The sequence below is a fragment of the Equus caballus genome, unplaced genomic scaffold (genome assembly GCF_041296265.1).
Source record: "Equus caballus isolate H_3958 breed thoroughbred unplaced genomic scaffold, TB-T2T haplotype2-0001095, whole genome shotgun sequence".
Classification (NCBI taxonomy): Eukaryota; Metazoa; Chordata; class Mammalia; order Perissodactyla; family Equidae; genus Equus; species Equus caballus.
Window position 1 is genome coordinate 5,894 of NW_027222082.1, and position 26,487 is coordinate 32,380.

At 39.0% G+C, this 26,487-nt stretch overlaps 1 protein-coding gene and 1 pseudogene across 1 annotated transcript; both read left to right on the forward strand.

Annotated features, from left to right (window-relative positions):
- Positions 1-296: 296 nt before the first annotated feature.
- On the forward strand, positions 297-4,758 carry LOC138922551 (ligand-dependent nuclear receptor corepressor-like protein pseudogene; annotated as a pseudogene).
- A 2,973-nt stretch (positions 4,759-7,731) lies between these two features.
- MRPL15 (mitochondrial ribosomal protein L15) lies at positions 7,732-14,830 on the forward strand. The gene is given in 6 exon segments (XM_070259115.1): positions 7,732-7,980; positions 8,846-8,893; positions 8,895-9,004; positions 9,605-9,770; positions 12,258-12,381; positions 12,881-14,830. Coding segments are annotated over 6 exon segments (891 nt in total). The 5' UTR covers positions 7,732-7,872; the 3' UTR covers positions 13,216-14,830.
- The last annotated feature ends 11,657 nt before the right edge of the window (positions 14,831-26,487 follow it).

A 26,487-nucleotide genomic window follows, 5' to 3' on the forward strand; every position in this document is an offset into this window, starting at 1 on the left:
CTCATTATTATTTTGTATGACTTGATTTTTTTCATAACAAATGTATGCGTTAGTATACTTTAATAAAATTAAAACAGAAACTATTTAGCTGCGAATGAAGGCCTTGAAGTCAGGGCCAAGCTTTGATACAACTGGGTAGGTTTTGTCGAGGTGACATTTATTTCCAGCCCCTTCCCGTGCCCTCTGATTGGCTCTCTCGGAATTGGTTTTCTCCCAGTATCAAAGGGATTCACTGCCCTCCTGCCCCTGGCTTCCTGCCGCCTTCACTGAGGAAAAGCACATCTCTGGTTGTTTTCTGCTCCTCAACTTTGATCACTACAAAATGAGTCTATTCTTGGTCTCATTCTTAAAATGATTTGTTTTTGGCGCTCCGGGGCTCGCGCCCCTGCCTCGTGCCTGCGCCGCTCGTATGTAAATGAGGGCGCGTGACGCGGGACGCGGATGGACAAGGGAAGAGAGAGAGTGGCCGCTGCCCTCGCCGCCCGGTGCCGGAGCCCTCGGTGCGCGGCGGAGAGGAGAGGATGCCGGCGGGAACTCGACTCTTGGCGCCACCGTCTCATGCACTGTGTAGGTTTTGAGAGTATTTTAGAAGGGCTTTATGGACCACGGCTACGAAGAGCCCTGAGTTTATTTGAAGGATTGTCTACCATCTCTTGATTCTTCACAGTCAACACCAACAGAGGAACTGTCATCTCAGGGCCAGTCCAACACTGAAAGACTGAATGCCAAGCAGAAAATTAGCTAAATGCACTCTTTCGAAAGAAAGACCTTCCTCAGAACTGTGATCCTAACATTCCCCTAGTTGCTCAGGAATTAATGAAAAAGATGATACGTCAGTTTGCAATTGAGTATATTTCAAAAAGTGGTAAAATTCAAGAGAATAGAAATGGTTCAATTGGACCAAGTCTAATATGTAAAAGTATTCAAATGAATCAAGCAGAAAACTCCCTTCAGGAAGAACAGGAAGGCCCCTTAGACCTCACTGTGAATCGAATGCAAGAACAAAATACTCAGCAAGGGGATGGAGTGTTAGATCTCTCTACAAAGAAAACCAGCATAAAATCTGAAGAGTCGTCCGTATGCGATCCTTCTTCTGAAAATTCAATGGCTGGGAGACTACAGAGAAACAGAGAGGACTATGTGGAGAGAAGTGCTGAGTTTGCAGATGGTTTGCTCTCAAAAGCTTTGAAAGACATTCAGTCTGGAGCACTGGACAGAAATAAAGCAGGCATACCTCAAAAAACTTTACTTCTCCACTTAGAAGCCTTACCAGCAGGGAAGCCTGCATCTTTTAAAAACAAAGCTCGAGATTTCAGTGATAGTTACTCATATAAAGACAGTAAAGAAACTTGTGCAGTGCTGCATAAAGTAGCCCTGTGGGCAAGAGCTCAAGCAGAGCGCACAGAAAAAAGTAAACTCAATCTAATTTAAAGAAAAAAATGAAAGCCTACAATATGAAACTTCACGTCCTACTGTACAGTTAAAAATTCCTCAACTACGAGTAAGTTCTGTTTCAAAACCACAACCTGATGGTCCTGGTCTGCTGGATGTTATGTATCAAGTTTCCAAAACCTCTCCAGTCCTAGAAGGATCAGCTCTCCAAAAACTGAAAAATATACTCCCTAAACAGAAGAAAATAGAATGTTCTGGGCCCGTAACTCACTCAAGTGTTGACTCTTACTTTCTACCCGGGGACCTCTCTCCTTTGTGTCTTAATTCTAAAAATGGAACAGTTGATGGAACCTCTGAAAATACTGAAGATGGATTGGATCGAAAAGATAATAAGCAGCCCAGGAAAAAACGTGGCCGTTATCGGCAGTATGATCATGAAATAATGGAAGAGGCTATTGCAATGGTAATGAGTGGCAAAATGAGTGCTTCCAAAGCACAAGGAATTTATGGGGTACCTCACGGCACTTTAGAATACAAGGTAAAAGAAAGATCTGGAACACTGAAGACTCCTCCTCCGAAGAAACTCCGAGTACCAGACACTGGGTTATATAATATGACAGATTCAGGGACTGGCAGCTGCAAAAACAGCAGCAAGCCTGTGTAGATTACTTGTTAGGAAAATGTTTGTACGTGTGTTTGTGTGTGTGTGTGTGTATGTGCACAGGTGTGTGTTTGTGTGTCTATATACACACACGTGGGAATTACAGATGCTCACTCTGACAGGAGACATGAAATTTTGCAGTTGAAAAACCACTTACATGCCTTTTGAAAAAAAGTTTTATTCAGGGTTTTCACTGTGGACAGAATTATATAGTTGCTTACTTAATTCTGATAGTTTGTATTTAATCCTTGTATAAATAGGTGAAAAAGATTGAGGTTTTCTTTAGTAGTCAATAGCATAAAGCGTTGTGGGAAAACAAGTAATTGTCAAGTGAAACATTTTTATAGGTGAAAGACCACCCCAGCCATTCAGTTAAACCATCTTATAATGGAAATATGATATTAATAGTTTTTAAACATTTTTACCTAACATACTTAGAGTTACTGTAAGTACGTCAACCAACCAATCAGAGTTTAAATACGCAGCTATCTCCATACTAAGAAAAATTAATATATACAGTATTAGGACACTACAGTGCATTCTATGAAATATGAAATGCACTCAAGTGCATCCACCAGGAATAGACAAGAAAACCTTAAATGATATGTATAATGAAATTTAATATTTATCATTTAACAGTTGTTGTAGCAGGAAGTTGGGGTTTATAAGGTATACACTTTTTGAAAAAAACTGACACATTGTTAACCCCAGGAGCTATAAAATCCTTTAATATAAGATGGAATACTAAGAACAAAAAGTAATTTAAATTTAATTATTAAAATAATTTAATTTTGTTTTTCATTTGAAAAATAAGCTAATGTGTAAGATTAGAAAAGAAAGTTGGAATGCAACTTAGAGCATGTTTATAATGGGCACAGAAAAAGCTTGAGAATGATCATTTTGGTTTAAATGTGCTGGTTGGTTGATGTTATGACTACTTTAAATTTTAAGGATTGTGATAGACTCCTACTATTGAAAAACCTCAGTGTAACTTTAATATATTTGCTGCTGTGACATTTCAAAACATTTTCAGTTTATCAAAAATGAATTACAGATTTCATTTTGGTGGGCGATACATTATCGTTTTGCTAATAACCAAATTTGCAGTTTGTTCAGGGTCTTAAATGGATTTACAGATATTTCACACTGAAGCTGTTTTGAACTTTCAGTAATGTAAACTCTACTAATTGGGCAGTTAGAAGCTGGGCAGTGCATTTTAACTTTTACTAGCCTCATAAAAGAGACCAGTAATTTTTATATAGCAGTTTTAAAATGTGGTTCAGAGTATCCATGTTGGATTTATGGAGTATGCCGTTTTAGTGGTAAAATGTTATAAAGCATGTGCCTCCATATAAAGATTGGGGATTTGCTTCATATGTTCACAGTTCTCCGAGTGCCCCTTTGCTCTGTTAAAAGTCAGGTTCTGATCATTTTTCTAAGCCAGTTTTCCTAAGTCCAAAAGGAATACTTAAAGCTGAATTTAAAAAATAAGTGCACCTTGTCAAATACTTGTGTTTTTACACTTGTGTTTGTGTGTATCTAATAATCACATATACATGTAATACTAAAGAGATTTTCAGCTATTACATTGAAAAACTGCTTACATATGTATAAGGAAACTGAAGAGAGGGAAATACACAACCAAGTAGATATTTGGTCTCTTCGATCTATACTGAACCCTCTTCAGCAATTAATGTTACCTGCATGCTAGGGTATGAATCCTCTCGCTCTTTTTTATTCCCCCAAGAAAGTATACATAATAGATTGCAAAACAGCAGATGTCAGGGTCATCTTTCTTTTTAAAGAATTAAGCCATATTTTGTGAGGGCCAGAACTTGGATGATTTAATGTATTTCCCCTCCCCGCCCCCCGCGCCCCCAGTGAAAAGCAAAGTTAATGTTTCAACACAATTTTATTGACCTCTTTATACAGAATTTTACTTGCAAAAATTTGGGGGCTTGAAGGCATTACATAATATTTATATTGTATTGAGCTTTTTTATTCCTCACACTATATTTACATTAATAAATTGATTGAGAAGTTTATAGTAAAGGGATACTTACAGAACACTTTTATATCATTTAAAAGATGACCTGACCAAAAACTTGACAGGATTCATAAAATCAGGGATCATTTTGCTATTGACTTCACAGTGCTCAGTAGTTTTATAGGTAATATTATAGTTAATTTGCCGCGTTTTAGTACTTGTATTATTTATTTTTGGTCAGAAATAGTAAATTAAATATTTTTTGATAGTTTGTAGGTAATGATCAACTCCTAACTTTTAAGATTTTTTTATTTTTTCCTTTTTCTCCCCAAAGCCCCCCGGTACATAGTTGTATATTCTTCGTTGTGTGTTCTTCTAGTTGTGGCATGTGGGACGCTGCCTCAGCGTGGTCTGATGAGCAGTGCCATGTCCGCGCCCAGGATTCGAACTAACGAAACACTGGGTCGCCTGCAGCGGAGCGCGCGAACTTAACCACTCGGCCACGGGGCCAGCCCCCAACTCCTAACTTTTAAAAGAAACAAAATGTTTCTAGTTACTGAGTTCACTTTTGATCATACAAACTTGGAAAGGCAGGGAAATTTATGGCTTCCCCTTCCCCCCAGTGATTCCATTAAGATATTCTCTATGTTAAACTTTCAAAGTACTTTATAAATTTAGTTACCAGTTATTACTTATTAATTGACAATTTTCTGAAAAATCCAGTTTCAGCAGACTTTTAATGAAGGTGAAAGCAACCATTATGTGCTTTCTACTTATTTGAATGTTCCTCAAGTATTTTATATTTTAAAAAAAAAAGAAGGAAAAGAAAAAACGGTGCCTCTGTTTTTAGAAAACTACTGCTCAGTAAAGTTGTTTAAACCATTTCTGGTAGCTAATGATAATTTTATATTAAATTGTATACTAACTTTAGTGAGACTGATTTTTTTAGTTGTTTACAGTACAAATACTTGTATTTGTTTTTTAATTGCAGTATTTCCATTGTCACAGTAATTTAGTAAAACTCTGGCTGCCTTGATTTTGACAGATTTTGTTAATATAAACTGATTGTTAGGCAATTAGTTATATTTATGCATAAATCAATTGCTCTATGATTCATGAATTATTTATTACAATATTTTCTAATGAATTCATGTATCTGTCTTGTGTTGTACTGTAATTCTGTTCCTACTTTGTGTTGTTATATATCTAAATCTGATTGTATGAATTTTAATTGTTCAGTTAACGTGTTTCTAGGTTGTAATTTGTAGTAAAGCTCTTCAGTGCTTTTGCACTTAAATTTAAAAAATAAATAAAAAATAAAAATGATTTGGTTTTGGCTCATGGTAAAAATCAGTAATAATCTAATAACTGAAATTCCCTTCCTCCTCCTGTTCCCATCCCTGCCAAATATTATTTAATGTGTGATCTCATTTAGGGAGATTAGATGGGAGAGTTTTATATGCATGTTTTTGTTTTTTAATCTCAGAAACAGAGGGTTAAATTGATCAGATGCTTCACTGCACGGTGTATTAGTATTACGGTTCATACCAAGTACCTCATGTGATAAATTTATCCCCTTTTATTTTCATCCCCCTCTCTCATTCTCTACCCACCTTGAGAATTTTAACTCTAAATAATGAGCTCAAAAGAATTCATCTCTGTTGGCAGACTGTTAAGGCACTGGGATAGGTAGGGGAAAATTATTTGGGAGTGTGTGAGAAAGAGGCCTTCCCAAGGAACTTCAAATTACACCATCTTTACAGGGCTTGTTTTATTCTTTTTACGTAATGATTCAGTAGTCACTATCAACTGGGACTGGAATTAGGATGGACTTTAAATCTCTTGTTGAGATGTTTTCTTATGGCAAGGTCTCATTAACATCATTTAAACAGAGTATAGCACAACACCCCAAGCAGGTGGGTGCTTAGTAAGTATTATCATGCAGTGATAATGATGATGTAAAACTATAGGCTTCAGGTAAGGGTTGATGACTTATTCACCACACACCTTAAACTACATTCTTAAAACACAGATGAAACTCATTAAATTATTTTGACAGTTTTATATGCTTCATCAACATGTTGGATATGGGATAAACAAACGGCCTACAATTAACTACAAACAATTATTTCCACTATTATTAACGGATGTTCACCAATAGCATTATATAACCTACACAACAAAGAGCATCTACTTGCAAGAAATGCAGCACATTGTTTTTTATTTCCTGTATCTCATTTATTCAATACACATTTTTTCCATGAGAAACATTATTGGTGTTAACACTCATCCAAAAGTTCATTACTTAATGCAAACGATTTTCTAGGTAGAGAAAAAAATTGTATATATTTCTGTAGATGAGGGCACATTTTGCAACATATTTTGTAATTTTCCTCTCAGAAGTATGAAAATTCTAAAGAAAAGATTATGAAATATATTGAAGTGAAACCTCTTAAAGGCAGGAACTAGCTTATTTTTTTTCAGTATTTTCTTTTGTACTTCTAAATAGAGTCTGGACTTTATCTTCACATTGTTTTATAGAACTCATATATCTGTATTTTTCTTGAATTTGCATTATTAGGTCCACAAGAGACGTACTTTTTTTTTTTAACTTTTATAAAATACTCAATTTGGGAAAGTCTGTCCTACTCGATTTCAAACAACGTGGGAGCGAGATCTTGTTTGACTTCATCCACGTATATTTTTCAGTAACAGGTTTCAGTGTCTTGCTGATAAATATTGCTTAAATAAAGCATGAATGCAAATTTTTCTTTCTGTAGTATTTTATACTTGTTTTAAAATAAGTTGAAAAGGGTTTAATTAAACATAGAAGTAGCTCCCCTCCAAAAATTTCTCTCCTTCACTATTTGTGATCACTAAGAGGAACCAGAAAGAAAACTCCCCAGCGAGACAAGTGAAATATAAAAAGAATAAGAGAAAGAAAAAGAAAGGAACCTTGTTTTCTATACCACATTCACTTAAGACAAAAATAGGGAAGCTATTTTTTAGCTTGAAAATAATGTTATGTGTTCTATGCTGCAGATATTCAATTTTATATCCTAGGAAACACTACTGTTCTACTAGGAGGCAGTGTAAGTGTGAGTCCTGGCTCTGCCGCTTGTTGTGAGACCTTGGTCAAGCTACCCGACCTTGCCAACCCTTACCGTCCCGGTCCGTAAAAGGTAGTAACATCTACCTCCACAAGCTATTGATCGAATAAGGCTGACAACACAGCGATGACACGTGCCAAGCGCTCCTATGGCACCTGTCATCACGAGCAGCTCAGTGAAGTTCGTATCTCAGCGACTCGGTGGGTCAATGCAGTACACGTAGAAGCACACTGATGGGAATGCGTAGGTTGAATTTCATTACACAGGTTAGTATTAGCCAGGCATTTTACTAGCTGGACTCTGAGTATTGTTTAATCTCACTGTGTTTGATTAGCCAAATTCAAAATTAGTAATTCTGCGCTCAGGTTATCTCATTCTCCACGGCGCGGTCAGAGAAGACGCTGCCTCTTGAGGACCGCAGACCGCAGCGTTTGCAGTGCGCGTTTGCTGTGGCGGAAGAGAACACCGGACGTTCAAGCCCGGGCTCAAGCCACGATCTCTCAAACCATGAAGACATCCGCAGCGAATTTACAAAAAAAAAAAAAGGCAGAGCAACACCGACATGTCAGTCTTCTAAAGCTTCCGAAGCCGCTGCCGGATTCCAGGGCGCTGGCGCGCTCGCGGCACTGCGACAGGGGCGGGGCCGCAGCCGTAAAGCAGCGCCCCAGACCACGTGGGCTCCGACGCGGCCCGGTGCCCTTGGAGGCTCTTGCTGGGGGGTCATGGCAGGTTCGGTGCAGGGCAGTGGGTCCAGGGCTCTGGACCTGCTCCGGACCCTGCCCCGGGTTAGCCTGGCCAACTTAAAGCCGAATCCGGGCTCCAGGAAACTGGTAAGTGGCTGGTGGCGTTGCGGGCAAGCGCTGGCGCACGGGGCGATGGAAGCGGCCCTGCACTGCCCGCGCTTTCCGGGGACTGCTTACTCCAGAGGGTATTGGGATGGAGGTAGGGTTTCTGAGTCCCTGTTCTCCTTAACTGCAGAGGAAAATCTTCTCGCGTGGTGTCAACTCGTAATACGGTTTATGCTTAAAAGCATAATTATGCTAGGGCGTAGGAGCGAAGTCGCACTGCAAAATGATTGTCCCGTTCAAAATTGGAATTAAAATGAAGGACTTTTCCAGTATAGCTTCATGGGAAAGAGTTGAATTGATTTATTCCGTTAGATGTCTCTTCAAATCACTAAATACAGCCAGAAAAGCTGTTAGGTGACGTACTGTAATTTTGAAAATCAGTTCGTTGCCTTCGTGAAGTGACAGGAAGTAAATTAAGAAAAATGTTTTCTTTATAAATTAATCTTTAAATAAAATAATGTATGGGTAGCAATGACATATTTACAATTCCAAAATAGAATTTCTTAACTATCATGTAAGCTTTGTTTGTTGTGGATGTTTAACTCTAGGTTTTTTTCCGTTCGAGCCTGTTGTAGAACCCTTATCCCCATCCCATCCTTGGAAGTTTGCCTTTGAAACACAGCTTGCACTTTGGTTGCAAGAATTAGGTACATCTTCAGAGGCAAAGATGCTGATTTAGAGTGTTTGGACGCTAGAGCAGCTAGGACAGTGCTTGGCACAAGGTAGTGTTAGCTAGTACTGGTTGGTTGGATGAATAAATGGTGTAACAAAAAATATACAACGAAAAGATGAGATACAGTTTATAAAAAGGCATCTGTAGATCATAAAACTTTGTTCTTTCCTTTAGGAAAGACGACCGAGGGGGCGGAGAAGAGGTAGAAGATGTGGCAGAGGCGACAGATAAAGGAGAACGACAGAGAGGAACCCGGCCCCGACTGGGCTTTGAGGGAGGCCAGACTCCATTTTACATACAAATCCCAAAATACGGGTTTAATGAAGGACATAGGTAGGTTGTTCTGCTTTTTAAAGTAGAAAGCCCTGTTTTTCGCTGAGAATCACCTAAAAAATAGCTTGGTAGAAATTGATAGTCACTTTGAAGCAAACTTTTGCCCCTGTTCCTCTGAAGCATCTTTAGTCGTGCAATTAGTTTGGAATAGCAGGGAAAAAAGCCCAGACATTGAGCCTGCAAAATGGAGATAATGATGCCTGCTCTCCTGGTTGTTTAGAGGCTTAGCAATAATATATATAAAAACCTGGCTCATTGTGATTACCCAATAAATGACAACTACGATGGTTACTTTGAGTTCCATTAATGCATAATTCAGATAGTGGGTTAAATTTTCCCCAAATTTGTTTGTTGATTTGTGTAAATGAGTGAAGTAAAATGCTTAAGAGGCAAAGTATTTTTAGCAAAATAAAGGAAATACTGGTTTTGTGTCGTTACCAAAAATCAAGCAGTATAACGTTTCTGTTGTAGTCAGGAGGGTCTTATTTTGTTACCATCTAAATTGTTGGAGGAAAATAGAGAACAAAACTTTTAAGTTGATGTGGAGAACTTAAGAGGAAGAGAGTTGAGTTTTCCAACTGTTACTTTCTTGTTTTGTAGCTTCAGACGCCGGTATCAGCCTTTGAGTCTCAACAGGCTGCAGTGTCTTATTGATTTGGGTCGAGTTGATCCTACTCAGCCTATTGACTTAACCCAGCTTGTCAATGGGAGAGGTGTGACCATCCAGCCATATAAAAGGGATTATGGTGTCCAGCTGGTAGAGGAGGTAAGTCTGGATTAGTATTTTTGGAGTTAGATAGGAGGCTATTTCTGATTTTCATATAATCTATACTCTGCCTCCTTTGTTTTTATCCCTTTTGAATTGTTATAACCATTACATAGTGGTGATTGTGTTTATACTCAGTTGTGGTTTTAGAAAGCCAGCATGATCACGTCGAGGGGCCTCTGTTCCCATGGTCCGGGAATGCTCTTCTCCCGTGTGTCCGTTCAGCTTGTTCCCTCCCTCCCTTTGGTTCTCTGTTCAGATCTGATAATATCAGAAAGGTCTTTTTTGATTTTCTTTTATAAAGGAACACTCAGCCCCCACCCGCTTCCCCCACAGTCGTACTCTGTCTGCATTACTCTGCCCGAAGTATTTTTTCTTTGAATATATGAACACCTGACATTTATTACTAAGTAATGCATTTATTTTTCACTGTCTTCCTCAGTGTGATGTAAGTTCTTTGAGAGCAGGTACTGTGATTCATTCCTATGTTTGCAATATTGGAAATATTGGCTCATGATAATAACTCAGTATTTATGGAAGAAAGGGATCAAATCCAATTCTAATCGCAGTAAAGGACTTTTCTATTTATAGACATTGGCCAGGCATTTCATAAGCAAATAAACGTGTTGTTAATTAACTGCTCCTCCTCCTTGTTGTCAGTAATGTAACTGTGTGAGTAACTTAGTGTCCACTAGAGGGAGGCATATGTTTATGGAAAAACCTTTTAGATTCCTTTGAAAAAGTAAACCTTACGGATAAAGGATTTTCAAATAAGATGATTTGAAGATAGATTACCAAATATGCGATTAAGTCTCAGTATCCTACTCTGGGTGTATAAGGGAATGCACATGTAAATTGACATGGAAAAATCCGTGACCTCTTCAGCTGTTAAACTGCGCATCCCAGCAACTCACAGGTATGTGTCTATTAAACTAACAAAAATAATCCTGAAAACGACACCAGGGCAGTGGTTGTGTAAGTACAGTTCCACATCGTTTACAGCGCTGTAAATTGATTTCAGATTTGTAGTAAATAGTGGATAATAAGACTTTCTGATCCTTCAGCATAAAATTACCAATTTGGAAAGACATGTTTTCAAGGAAAAACAAAATAAACCTAACTGATAGAAAGACATTCCTAAAAATGCTTTTATAATACTTAAAATACTGCAACTAACCCCAATGTCCAAGGATGGGGAGTGGTCAAGCAATCTATGGAATAGTAATTAAAAATCACAAATTATAGGGGCTGGCCCTGTGGCCTAGTGGTTAAGTTTGGCGCCCTCCCCTTCTGTGGCCTGGGTTCAGTTCCTGGGTACAGACCCACACCACTCGTCGACGGCCATGCTCTGGCAGCAACCCGCAGACAAAATAGAGAAAGACGGGCAACAGATGTTAGCTCAGGGTGAATCTTCCTCAGCAGAAAAAAAAAAAAAAATCACAAATAATATGGCAAGACCTTACTTTATTGAGTCAAACGTACCATAATTATTAAAATGCAGGTCGGTATCATAGATGGAAAAAGTGTATCTTAGAATTGATGGAATATTTTTTAAATATATTAAAGGTTCATAATTAATAAAAGGAACTTGATTGGGAGCCAGCTTGTTTCAACCACACCAAAATAGGAAAAAATTCTTATCACTACAAAAAGAATGGTAATGATGCCATCTTTTTATTTTTGTCAGAATCTGTTTTGAAATTAAAATATAGCACATCCTAACTAAAGTGATCAAAAGTAGAACTTAAAAAAGTTCAGGACTACATTTTTCAGTGTTGACCATGGTAGGGAAAGGTAAACTTATTTTCTGTCAGTTTAGAGGCTGTAGTAAAGTCAATAATGAATGCAAAGTGAATTTCTGTTGTCCTTTGCTCCCTTTTTTCTTAGAGGGGGTGACCCCTCCAAAGCTCAGATATTTTATTCTTTCGCTGATTCTAGCCCACTCGTCCCCCTCTTTAACCTTCTCTTGGCCTCTTGCTTGTTAAGGGATAGGAAGATAAGTCATGATCTGTATCCTACAGCATAATGTTGTGGTTAAGAACACATACTGTGGCTGGACTGTCTGGGTTAGAATCCTAGCTTTGTGATTTTGGGCAAGGTATTTAACCTATCTGTGCTTCAGTTTCCCCATCTGTGAAGTTGGTTTAGCAATAATCCTGTCATAGGGTTGTTATGAGGGTTAAACAGCCAACTATTACCGAAGTACTGGGAATGGGTGCTTATATTGGTGTCTACGAAATACATCAAGTGAAAATATAGTCATCTCTGCTCACAGGGAAGGAAAATTGGTAAAAGAAGGGGGCCTAGAAAATGTAAAAGAATTTGATGTTATTTGATAGGACCTGGAAGCAGAAGTCTTTGAAGTAGGAATTGCTGTTACATTGTGGGCATTTTGGAGGAGGAAACACAGTGTAAAAAGGAAGCTTGCCATAGTTAATTTACTTTTAGCCAAGCTAGCTACTCACAGACTATTTTGACGTGTTACAGGGTGCTGATACCTTTAAGGCGAAAGTTAATATTGAAGTACAGTTGGCTTCGGAACTAGCCATTGCTGCAATCGAAGAGAGTGGTGGTGTCGTTACTACAGCCTTCTGTGATCCCAGAAGTCTGGGTAAGCTTGCTCCGCAGTCATTTTCTTCTCTCCCTCTTTGTCTCATGCTGGCTGCATGTGAGGATTGTAAAAGTCCTCATGGCTGTTTGACTTGCCGTTTGGACACCTCTGTTTTCTGTTTCAGGATTTCTTATTAGTGCTGTGGCTGGTGGGGCTCTGTCCTCTGATAGACCTCAGCCAGTAGGTCATAAAAAGGTTTTGTTTTTGTTTTTGAACACAGGGCTTAAATACAATGTTACCTATGTCTAGAAACTCACTAATGGTTGGTAACCCAGGAGTAACTCTGACTTTCAAGATACAAACTTTTGAAAATTAAGCATTTCCATTTGTTTACTTAAAACAAGCTTATTTAATTAAAAGAGTTCTTGGAATTAAGTTCTCATCTTGGTCATATTTAAAAATTAATGATTATAAAATACCATTATTAAAAGAAAACCATCATGTAAATAAAATAGTCAACATTTGCCTTTCTCTTTTTTTAATTTAAAAATTGTTTTAGAAATTCTATGCAAACCTGTTCCATTCTTTCTGCGTGGACAACCCATTCCAAAACGAATGCTTGCACCTGAAGCACTGGTGCCGTATTATACTGATGCAAAGAATCGTGGTGACCTGGCGGATCCGGCCAAATTTCCTGAAGCAAGACTTGAACTCGCCCAGAAGTATGGTTATATTTTACCTGACGTTACTAAAGATGAACTCTTCAAAGTTACTACTCGAAAGGACCCAAGGCAGATTTTCTTTGGTCTTGCTCCTGGACGGGTGGTGAATATGGCAGATAAGAAAATCCTGAAACCTACAGAGGAGAATGTCCTCAAGTATTACAGCTCATGAATTCCCTTCCAAGAAAGCAGAGTTGGAAAAGAGGACTGGAAAAGGAGGCCATGCGATAAAACAAAGAATTGGTGCGGTCACTGTGTTTGAGTGATGTCTACGACCTGGCTCTCAATAATACTTTCATCTTGGTCATTGTATTATTTCTTATCATAGTCATTATCAAGGAAAGTCTGCCTAGCAATGGCTTAAACAAATTAGTTTTTTTCTTATTTTTTATCACCTAAGAAGAATTGGTAGTGACGGTAATAGCCATAGCAGTTCAATAATCTTGCAGTTTCTGTATCTGCAATTCTCATGGCCTCTCCCCAAGACCCTAAGATGATCACCATGGCTCCAGTAAGAATAACCTTAAAGGGCAGGAAGAAGCGGGGAGAATGGTTCAAGCTATAGCTGCCCTGTTCATAAGGAAGCAAAAGTTTTCTCATGACCACCCCTTGCAGACTTTCATATACATCTTATTATCCATAGCTGTGTCATTTGATTCCCTCTAAGGGCAATGAGGCTGACGCACTGAGACTTAACTATGCCTGCCTCTACAGTTGGTAGATGGGAGAGGCAGAACATCCTTGGGGATGGAAATTGATTAGCCAACCACTAAGGACTGCCAACGTCATCAAAAAAGTTATTCATTCAGTATATATTTGTTGAATGTCAAGTATTCTAGGTTCTATTTAAATAACATAATATACATATATTTTATAGGGTACTTGATATTTACAAAATATATTTTTATAAATATAAAATAATTAAAAATACTTTAGAAAAGGTGCACTACTTCAAAAAAAGATCATAATAGAAGTTTTCAATGTACATTTTTTAAAATGTGCTTTCAAAAACCGTACCTAGGCATTCTGGAAAATGTAATGAAAACAGGTATTGCAGTTTGAATGGTACTACGCTAGAAAACAGAAGTAAATAGTTGTAGCAAAAACTTGTAGATATAAAGATGTTTCTGTGAGAACATAAAGGGCTGATGTACCCATAATGCACATGACAGAGGGTTTAACAATGTGCTGCCAGGCACCGTAGCTTTTATATACTCGTTGATCCGTTGCTGCTGCTATTAAGTTGGTTTTTCTTACTAACGCAATAGGATAGACTTAGGGTAGATGATAATAACACATTGTGTTCTGTGAGACAATATTGGGCCGTGGAAAAGAGAAAATTAAAAGGGGCGATTTAATTTTGAAGTTACATATATGATCCTGAAAGAGATAGAGAAACAACAGGAATAGTATTATCTTATAATAGCACATCTATTTATTTGGTAAATTTAAGACAACTGTTTAATAGTATCTTTATTATGTTCAAGATTATCATTATTATGTTTAAGATATTATTATTATGTTTTTAAGACATAATTTTCACTCTGAGCTCATTAGTAACAGTATAACAAAAGTTGAGGCAAATTCATTTTTGTTTTCAATCTGAAAAAAGTCACTTTTGGAAGTTTCAAGAATGGAAAAAGTGCTATAAATGTGTTTCATTAAATTGTTCTTTTAAAAATGTATTTTGAAAGTCTACAACAATGTATGAACACACCATTTTACTATTAATTTCTTCTCCTGTACATATCCGTGAGACCAGAATAAAAATGGACTATTTTCCTGGCTAGATATGCATTTATTTCATAAAGGAGCTCCTAATTGCGAAAATACTTGGGTGAAACCATCATCTCCATTCTCTGGATCCATTCCCAACGTCAGATGGAGAGACGAATGTGACTGGATTTCACCTGTTCAGCTTGTAACCCCAACCTTTGTCTCCACTTGGAATAAAGTTGTGTACTTTCGCTATCAAAAGGAACTTCCCATTCACCATCTGGCCCTTCAGCAGTCCCCTAAGCACTAAAAATAGAAGTAAGACTAAACGGGTGAAATTAATTTTAATGATTTGTTTTACTTAAGCCAGTATTTCCAAGTATTGTCATTTCAATATGTACGTAGTGTACACTTAGTAATGAGATATTTGATCTTCTTTTTTTGTACTAAGTTTTCAAAATCTGGCTTTTACAGCATATCTCAATTCAGACTATCTGCATTTCAAGTGTTCAATAGCCACATGTGGCTAATGGCTACTGTGTTGGACAGTCCAACTCCAGAGTATCTGGGATTTAGCTGCTCTGTTTCCAGTTGACTAAAGCAGCACAGCTACCGTGACAATCAAGTTCGGTGGTGGGTTAAAATAGTTCTATATGAATTGATGTGCATAATGAAGATGCATGCCTAATTAAAATACAAAACCACCTCCCCTTGGAGAGAAATCAAGCAGGTACCATAAGCCAAAACATAGACCACACATCAGAAAATATTTAGATAATCATCACAAATCTGCTTTTAATTTTGAAATATTTGAAACATAACCAGCCAATATTAGAAGACTAACAGAAAATATTTGAAGTAATCCAATAGTACAAAATAGAGGCAATAAAAGTTATGAGTATTTAATAAATGTTGTGTTTAATAACATGGATAATATAGCCATGAAGTATCTTTAAGTAAAAAGAGTTAGAAGACACTGTGTCTGATATTACTTCATTTTGGTAAAATAAAAACATTTATCATTATTTGAACAAATACATAGTAAAAAACATTGAAAATGCTTATTTATGTTTTCTAAAGGCACCATTTTTTGTTCATAACAAAAAATAAAATAAGGCATGGCACTGTGCATGAGTAGCTAATCTGAAAAACCTTCCACTGTAAACGCCTGGATATGCAAGACAAATTATATCAAGCATTCTTGTACCTGCAAAATTGAGGTCATATAAAGGAAAGCACAATGCCTCGTTTTCCACAAAGGAGGAGGAGTTCAGAACAAGCTCAATGAGCATCCAGTGCTGAGGCTGGTGTACCGCTTCCCTAAGTTGATGGGTATGGGAGGATGGGTGGGGAGCTTCTCTAGAACCTAGAGGATTGGGTTTTACTATCCCTACTGGAAGAGGAACTCTGTACTGGGACCCTGAAGGATCCGTGTTTCACAATGAAACCCCTACAGTAAAACTAACCCTCAATGAAAAACTTGGCTGAAATAGAAACCCACAAACACAGGGAGTTGACAGACAAGTCTTTGTTTTTTTCTTGGACTCCAGCTGGGATTCCTCTAAGAATTTGTCACTAAATGTGTGCCATCCAGTTGGTGTGGCTTCAGTGTCCACCACAACTGTACCTAGGAAAAGTCTAGCCGAAAAATAAATATAAAAGTATATTCTAAATTAATTGCATTTCCGTAGCAAGAGAAACTCTACACCCAGGCTACACAACAGTTTCAAGATAAAGCATTATGAAGTTTTAGCTTCTAGTATAAATATAAATTTACAAATCCTATATTGGGGTTTCTATTGTTAGATAACAAATTCTTACAAAACTACTGGCTGAAAACCACCTTTCCATATACTTATGGGTTCTGTGGGTTTAGAATTCAGGAAAAGCATAGGAGGAAGCTTCTACATGTTGCATGGTGTCTGGGGCACAGGCTCGTGAAGACTTGACAGGTCAGGGTGACTCCGTGGCTGGTGGCTGGAATCAATCAGAGGAGTCTTCACATGTCTGTGAGTTGATTTTGGCTGTAGTCTGGGTCCTCAGTGAGGGTTCACAGGAGCACCAGCATTTGGCCTCTCCGTGTGACTTGGGATTTCCACTGCATGGTGGCCCCAAGGTTCCAAAAGCAAGCGTCTTTGCAAACAAGTCAGAATCAACATTGCCTTTCATGACATAGCTTCAGGAGTCCTGCAGCATCACATCTGCTATATTCTATTTGTTAAAAGTGAGTTACTTATATCAGCTGAGATTTGAAGGAAGGGGACACGGAAACTGCCCTCAATGAGAAGAGTGTTAAAGGATTTATGGACATATTTTAAAAACACCACAGTCTGCATTTGGGCTACAAATTATTTAAATTCCTCTCACTTGCAAAACATACTTACCTTCTCCCAAGACCCCTCAAAAATTTGATTTCATTACAGCATTTGGGTCCGGTTCAAGGCCCAGGATCTCATAATCTAAATCAGATCCAGGCCAGATTAAGTTCTTCAGATACAGTCACCCTTGATATGAAGACCTGTGAAGCAAAGAGGTAAGTTTTCTGCCCCCTCTAGCCACACCCCTCTTCCAAACATACACATCTGTGGGGATACAGGCATTGGATAACTGCTACTGATATACCCACTTAAAAAGATGGCAAAAAAAAAAATTTGTTATGTAACAGTGATACAGTGTCGGATACATATGCTGTGTATCCACAGCAATTCTGAGGTACACCCAGGTGCATGCTGGCAGTTCTCTGATGTAGGCTCAGCCCTACTCTCTGGAGGGTTTTTTTCTTGCTTTTGTTTTGCTTTCCCCATGGTGCTTGGCTTTGACTTCTGGTTTCTTGGTTCTGTACTCTGACAAGCTGCACGGTATTTCCATAGATAAAGCATGACAAATTATGAGCTAAAGATGCCAAGTTATAAGGCCCATTATGAAAAAACCTAACATGATTGAATGTAATTAATATCAACTGAAAGTAGGTTTAGAATGCTAAGAATTTATAAAAGTGGTATGATAAATTATAAAAAGCATATTTTAAATGATTAAGACACAATCTTAAAATCTGAAAAATAAGATACCACGAAGGGGTAGGTATAAAAAAGTAGAATTTTATAAACAAAAGTTTTATTAAAATTTAAAACACCTTACACGGGTAAAATAACAGTTTAGATACAACTGAAGACAGAATTAGTTAACCAGAAGAAAGGACTAAAGGGAATGCAGATTAGAGTGAAAAACAAATATGTAAGGTTTAATGAGCTTGTGGGATAAAACTGTATGGTCTAACATATCTAATGGAATGTCTTTGAGGAAAGGAAAGAGGCAATATATGATGTGAAAATGATTGAAAATATTCCAGACTTATCTTAAATCGTTAGATCCCAGAAGTATAATTACCCCCCAAAAGGATAAGTAACAATAAATCTATACCTAGAAATATTCTAAAGGAAATTTCAGAGTCAGATCTTACAAGCAGCCTGGGGAAAAAAGACAGGATAACTACAAAAAACAGTAAGCTTGACGTTAAAGTTAACATCAATAAAATGTCGAAAGATAATATTATATATTCATGGTGCTCAGAAAAATTAACTATCATTCTAGAATTCCAAGCCCAGGTAAACTACCATTAAGCGTAGGCATGAAATAGACATTTTCTAGAGAAACCACGAGGCAGGAGGTGTCTACCACTTATAGACATTCATAAAAGAACTTACAAAGGGTGTCATTTAGGAGGAGGGAAGTCTCCACACTAGGAAGGAATAGGATACTAGATCCAATGGGGATCGAAGAATCTGTTAGATACATGGGTAAGTCCAATTAAGGTTTACCCAAGTTCTGGAGATATAAAAAATTATGGAAAAGAAAAGTGTGTAAGACAGGAGGCAGTGGAGTAACTGGAAGTAACAGATAATAAGCATCTTGTATATCTTGGGAGGAGACTAATCATAACTCACTTTAGACATTCTTAAATGAATTACGGTTATTAAAATTGTTAAAATATCACAAAAGTCAGAGAGAGAAGATAAAACTCTGTTTCAGGAATATAGAAGAGAAGGGACTTTGAAAATTCTCTCATGACAAAAGCACTTAGAATATTGCAAACACCATTGTAAAGGTATACTGAAATGCTCATGATTGAAAGTGTAACACCTCGGCTCCAAAAACAAAGAGTGAATGGACAGCTGGAGTGGAAAGTGAGAGCTGACACAGCTGCTGTGCCAGGAGGCACGTCTGTATAGTGGTGACCGAAGGCTTGGCTGATAGTCGTCCACAAGACAACGTGTAAGTTCTACACTAGGGCTGAAAGGGAGCACCGATGCTTCAGCCGTGCTTGTGGCAATTGTTGATAGTGGTGATCAAAGGGCTTGAGTGCTAATGGTCACATAGGATGTGGGAATTTGAGCAACAGATTTGAGCATGAAGCCGGGACTTGCAAAGGATCTCTGCTCTCCGTGTAAATGTGGACCAAAAGAAAATGCCCACCTTCAATAGGAAATGAAAAGAAATATTGTCTGCTTCAGTTCTGGCTGTGGGAAGGGTAGAAAAAAAATTTTCCCCCTAACATTTTATGACCACATGCTTCCATTCACATGGATTTTTGTGCTCATATTTGTATTGCTTTACTTATGAGGTCTGGGAACTCAGACGACACAGGATTTCTGAGATAAAGTCGCACCAAATGGAAACTTTGAATCTAAAATAACAAAATACAAGAGGAAGCAAGCTATCATGATGTCAGCAGCAGACAGAAACAAATCGCATCACTAATCTGTCAAGAAAAGCAGAATAGAATTATTGGACGGAGACTATGTGGTGTAGACTGGCTAGCTGTTCTCTCAATGTATTTCATCTTCCTCTCGGATTCAGAGATGGAGTCATTACATCTCCAAGTTTCCCTTATGGTTGGCTATGGCCATATGACCAAGTTCTGGCCTATGGAATGTGTCACTTTCAGGCCTACTTGATAGAAACTTCCAAAATACAATCCTCCATTCTCAACCTTGCAGAATGGAGAGAACAGTATGGGTTTGGAGGAGGAGGATCCAAGATGTATACTCAAATAGGCACAAGGAAGACCACTCAGCCCCAAATACCTGTTGATCTGATTTCTGTTTGCAAGGAATACATGGCACAGAGACTGATTGCGTTTTTGCAGCAACAGCTAGCACTAAACAAATCAATAAACTATAAAATATGTGTAAGTGATTAAACAGATAAAAGAAGGAATTGAAAATAAGAAAAAGAAAAACTCTTTCAGTAAGGACCAGGCAGATTTGGAAAAGAACCAAAGTGAATACCTATAAATTATATGCGTCATCTTGTATATCTTGGGAGGAGACTAATCATAACTAACTTTAGACATTCTTAAATGAATGACAGTTATTAAAATTGTTAAAATATCACGAAAGTAAGAGAGAGAGAAGATAAAACCCTGTTTCAGGAATCATATGAAAGCCTGGGGGAGGGTGTGGTCTTTACTCCCAGGGATCATCATCTGTATTATTGATCCTTCAGCCAGTTGCAGCTATGTGACAGTGAGGTCCAGAGACGGTCCTCTGCTTCAAGCAAATTTGGAACTATTCCCTTTAGCGGCTGCCACTCTGATCCTAGATTAATCCATAAAAGCTATGATCTTAAGCATTTTCCATCAAGCTAATGAAGCTCAGCCATCAGGGTTCCTACACTTGCTTGCACTCCTTAAGGGCCTTGGGATAAAATCCAGCAGTTTGTTCACCTGGTCAGAGATTTTTTTGTAACGTTGAAATAGTTTTAAATGCAACTGACTCCTGTCTCCAACTCTCAACTTTCCCTACATCCCATATTCTCTCGTATCAGAAGGCTTGAGAACGACAAAGCTGACTTAGGGTATGACTAAATTTGGCTGAATGGCACTGATTTTTGTGGTTTGCAGTCACATCTGTATTAAGTTATTTAGAACAGATGTAGCAAGATGACCACTCTCCACTGTGCTGATTCATCCTGCACCGTTGTGACACAACAGTGTCACAAAATACGTCAGGTGCAGCGCATGTCCTTTTTTTCATTGGAGTAAAGGCTTCTACCACAGTTCCTCATGCTGTTGACTATTTCAATATTTTACAATAGTTTACATTTTCTTTGGGAATTTGGCTATTATGTGGAATATGTTGACTACAGAGCAACTTGAGTTTGTCTTTATCATTTAAATGTAATAAGATGCTCATTATACAGCTGTTCAAGCCTTGTAAGGTGAGTACAGCAAGGTTCTGAAAACTAAAACATATTTTTGCTGAATTAGAGGAGAAACCCATTCACAAATGAGATGCAAAATATGTATTTAAAAAGCTAATAAAGTTTGAATCCTCTATCTTAACTGAAATGACATTTGGAAGAGTTTCAATGAACCCTGTTAGAAGTGGCAGATTCCTGGTTGGGTGTAGGAAGTTGCTGTGGCTGGGTGGCACGGAGGCTCCAATATTTCACATCCCTCGGTTTCTGTGCCCTTTGCCATGTGACTTGCACCGTCTGCCAACTCAGCCCTTCGAAACAGGCCTAGACTTGTGAGCTGCTTTGGTCAACAGAGTGGGCAAATGTGCCAGTGTGCCAGTTCTGACCCTAGGCCTTCAGAAGCTGTGTGTGCCTGTGGAGTTGATTTCCCCTCTGTCGTGATCATGAGAACACGTCTGTGTAGCCTGTTGGGGGATCAGGAACCATGTGGAGGAGAGATGCCTCACTCCCCCTAGAGGACATTCCAGACCAGCCAGCACCCAGCTGACAAGCCAGCTGAATGCGGACACCTGAGTGAGCCCAACAGAGCTCGGCAGAGCCCGTCCGAGACCAGCGCAAGCAGCCAGCTACCCCCGAGACTGTGCAGAAATGGTCAGTAACAGGTTTTTTGTTCTACCCAAGTTACGTTTTGAAGTGGGTTTATTATGCTCGTTATTGTGACAACAGATGCCTGACATAGAGGGATGCATTCTTTGTTTTTGTTTTTATTAATGAAAGAAATAAGAGGAAAAACAGCTAAGAATTAGGGAAATATGGGAAATGTAATAAAATGAGCCCTAAACTTCATAGACATTATTCAAATACTGTAGTGGGCTGCACGGTGGTCCCCAAAAGATATGTCCACATCCTAACCCCTGAAATTGGTGACTGTTACCTTATTTGGAAAAAGGGCCTTTGCAGTTGTAGTTAAATTACAGATTTGAGATGAGATCATCCTGTAGGATCCAGGTGGGCCCTCAATCCAGTGACAGCTGTTCTTATAAGACACACACAAGAGAAGACAGACATAGAAGAGGGGGCGACGTGAGGACAGAGACACATTGGAGGGATGTGGCCACCAGCTGAGGAAGCTTCAGCCACCAGAAGCCACAGGGGCGTGAAGTGGATGCTCCCCGCAGTCTCTGCAGGGAACGCGGCCCTGCCGACAACTGGATCTGAGAATCTTGCCTCCAGAGCTGGAGGAGAGGACATTTATGGTTTTTTTAGGCACCCAGTTTGTGGCAACTTGTTACAGTGACCCTAGGAAATTAATGCAGGTACCCAGAAGTAATTTGTAGTCAAAACATTTTAGATTCTGACCAAGCCGCTGCCTCAGAAACCACACGAGCCTCTTATTGTCTGTGATGGTCTCTAGGGAATGAGCTGGTCAGGGTCAGGAAGGAGGGGCTCGAGACCTTCCCATCTGTTCACCAGCAGCGATGCCCTGACACTCACCTGAGCAGGGAACAACGCTTCCCCGGGCCGTTCAAGCCTCATTATCTTCTTCACCCTCGGATCACGGGATTATCCAATTCTTTCTCTACCACAAGTATCAGTATTTTCCAAGATTTTTGTATCTTAATGTCACGGTCATTAGCACTTCCTTAGGCCCATTCCTCACTAACTTTAGAAGCACATCCTGCTTAACACTGTTCAAAAATTATTTAAATACACTGTTTTCGTTGTCCCTCAGTCACAAACAAATGTAGATATTAATCAAACAGAATACTAATCTGTGATAGGAAAAAGCTGTAACCAAAGCCCTGTTAGACACAGTACGTCCGCTAGTTCCTGTGACTGCATCTATTTCTATTAGAATTTTATGGATTAAGCACTGAAGATCCTAAAAAATAATATTCATTATGTGAACAGCATTTCCCAGGTATGATAGAAATATCACTAGTGGCGTTTAAAATAAAGTTATCTACCACATGTTGGGATTTTTAAATAAGTATGTATTATTCAAATAGATATTAGGAAAAAATAACACACCAACCTATGACTCCACATGTATTACTTCTTATGACAATGCTAAGTTTAAAAAGAAAAAAGTGAGAAAGGGGCCGGCCCTGTGGTGTAGTGGTTAAGTTCGGCACACTCCACTTCAGTGGCCCAGGTTGGTGGGTTCGGGTCCCAGGTGCAGACCTACACCACTCATCGGCCATGCTGTGGCAGCATCCCACATGCAAAATAGAGGAAGACTGGCACAGATGTTAGCTCAGGGAGAATCTTCCTCAAGCAAAAAAAGGAAGCTTGGCAACAGACGTTACCAAACAAACAGAACAACAAACAAAAAACAAGAGTGAGATAAAATGCTGTGGTATAAAACACAGCAAAAACAATGAAGGAGTAGGGAAATGACTTAAGTTTGGAAAATGCCACATCATACATACCTCATACATTTGCTAATTTTTCAATTATGTAAATTCTAGGAAATCAATAAAAACTAACAATTCTTAGCCCTAAGATCATTATTAAACGAGAGTGCTCTGAAGATCAGTCTCTCCTCCACTGCTGGCAACCTTCACAGTTGGCATCACAAATCCTCATTCACCAGTTTTCACCTGAGTAGTAGCCTCCTTCAGATTACACCTCTAAGAAAGTACTGCAGCCTAATAAAACGTCCCAACTCTGTCACATCACACGTCTACATTCTGAGGAACAGATAACAGAATTATACACGTGGAGAAGGAAAACTGCAGAATACTAATTTTCTACATACTCAGAACCTGCCTTTCCTTTGAGATTTGGATACAGTGGCTAGAATCCATCTAACAAGAAGATAATGCCCTAATACCATACTGGTATAAAACGTGCACTTACAACTGGCCAAAGCACAACAGAAGTCTCTCTCTCGCTCTGGTAAACTTCCACGGCAGGTGTTCCTGGTCAGCAGGCGGTCTGTTGCAGGCCGACTCAGGGATCCTGGCTCCTTCCATCTTGCAGCTCTGCCCTGGAGCTTCCTCGTTCCCTGCATTCAGCTGACTGAAGAAAGCAAGCCTGGAAGCAGCAGACTCTTGATGAAGTATCATCGAGACGTGCTCTGAGACAATTCTCCATGTCCCAACCAGCTCTGCTTCCATCTGCTGACCTTTGACTTTCAGTATCTGGTCAGACATAACTAACAGTAGTCTTGCAATCTTGACTCAAAAGCAGTGTTGGGACCCAGGGCAGACTGCCCCCAAAATATGCTACAATGGCACGCTGATTATTTTGACTTAGTTATTTGAGAAGCAGCTGATGCAAAAATTGCACTTTGACCCTTTCCATTTCCCCCTGAAAGCAGCAAACGAATCTCCCATGTGAAAAACAGCTTCCTCACGAGGCTGACCCAACGGCATAAGGGTTAAGTTGGCGTGCTCTGCTTCGGCGGCCCAGGGTTTGCAGGTCCGGATCCCGGGGCGGACCTAGCACCGCTCATCAAGCCACACTGCAGCGTCATCCCACATAAAACAGAGGAAGGTTGGCACAGATGATAGCTCAGGAACAATCTTCCTCAAGCAAAAAGGGTGGGGCTGGGAGGGGGTGGAATTCAGGGCGGAGAGGCCTGTATAAACACACCTTGTTACTTTTTTACTAATTTACCACCACAAGTCCAAACTCTGCTTAGATTGCTTACTAATGAAGCACCCAAACCTAAGTATCTTTGTCCTGTCAAATCCTCACAAATTTAGTGTTTCTGTGTGTAAAAAGTATAAAAGCTGCCTGCTTTGGTCACTTCTGAGCGTTAATTTTAGGATCTCCCACGTGTACGCATTACATTCGAGTTTTCTCTTTAATCTGTCTTGTGTTCATTTTACTATGAGGCCAGCCACAAGAACTCAAGAGGAATAAGGGGGAAATTTCCCCCTCCCGGACAGGGGCATCTACCACTTCCACTCATACCTGCTTCGCCGCAAGGGAATCTGAAAAGTGAAACCTGGAGCTGTAGAACTGTATCTTATGGAAGGACAGAACCGATTTAGATGGACAGCTAGCCATCTCTGCCACATACCAATGCCCAAAAATTATCATATCGCTTGTCACTCTACCATTAATGAAGGCTTTGCAAGACCTTCGACAACCTTTTCTGAGAAACGCAACTGTCCCTGGAAGAGCATGCCTGGACTTACTACCTCCACGTCTGTAACACAAGGGAGCCACAGACAATACCAATCATTTATCAGTTTAGCTAATCAGCCAAACATGAATCCCTTGGTCCCACCCATGGAGAGATCCTGATTAAGAGAGTCTGGGGTAAGGACAAGGATCTGTAGTTTCAGAGAGCTCCCTGAGTGATTCTGATGAGCCAGATTTGGGACCCCCTGGAGTAAAGTCCCTTCTAACTTCAAAAAAAAATAATATAAACCTAACATATATTTACTAGACAGAGAGCTGAAGTGTGGAGAAGAGGGGAAAAAAGGAGAAGAAAGGTGAATGAGGAAGGAGAGTAAACAAACGCACTCAATAGGGATGTCACACAGGGATTCCAAAACAATCTCTCATGCAAAATGACTCTGAGGAATGTCACTTTTAGCAAACACTGCCTCCACCTCCCACCCTGAAATCCTAGGGTGTTAAACACCACCCATATGGAAAACCAGATTACAGACCCTGAAGATTCTTAATGAAAACCATTTGGTCTCATTTTTTGAAAGACTATAATTCCTACTACCTCTCCTCGAATGATCTAAATTGTCTAAGCTATTTGTAAAAGCAGATTACCACCTTAGTTTAAATTCTAATGGTTTTATAGTTATATGAACTTCTATAACTGTGATTTCTCATTCTAGAATAATTGATCCAATAATACGCATCAAATTCTGGTCCGGAATCCACGATCAGCAGAAATCACAAGTGAATTACACACTTTGAAAGAAGTGGTTTGTTGCTTGCTCTAGGTTTAAAACACAAAGTTTCCATTATCCTTAGTAACTGACAAGCATGCTGGGCTTTGGCTACATTTGATGATTACACTGCTATTATTCCAAATGCATCAAACAATAAATATCTTTTTCCTATTAGGCTTCCTATTACCTTACTTGTTTTTATTTAAAACTTTTCGTGTTTCTGTTTAAAGGGGGGAAAAAAGCATATAAGAGAAAATAAAAGAGAAATAGGAACATGAAACACATTGAAAAGCACTGGCAATTAAGACTGAGATTATCCAGCTTCAGCAAAATGCATCTGAAACTAGAAGAGCTGAAGTACTTAAAATTTGTTTTAAGAAGCCTATGTTCGGATCTCCAACAAGCACTACATGTGTCTCAAATGCAGACATCCCTGCTATGGAAGGACTCTCCTGGCTGTCAGCTTAGTAAGGGGCTGACTCTGCTGGAAAGCATGACATTACACAATTACAAATGCTTGACAGTTCATGTGGTTTAGACAATTTGAGCACTCTGAATTGAATACCAAACAAAAACAGTAGTGCTATTTGGTTTCATATCATTTGACTTATGGCTTCTGGAACATCTTTTAATTTTTTCTGTATTTGTTCATTTTAAGGAGT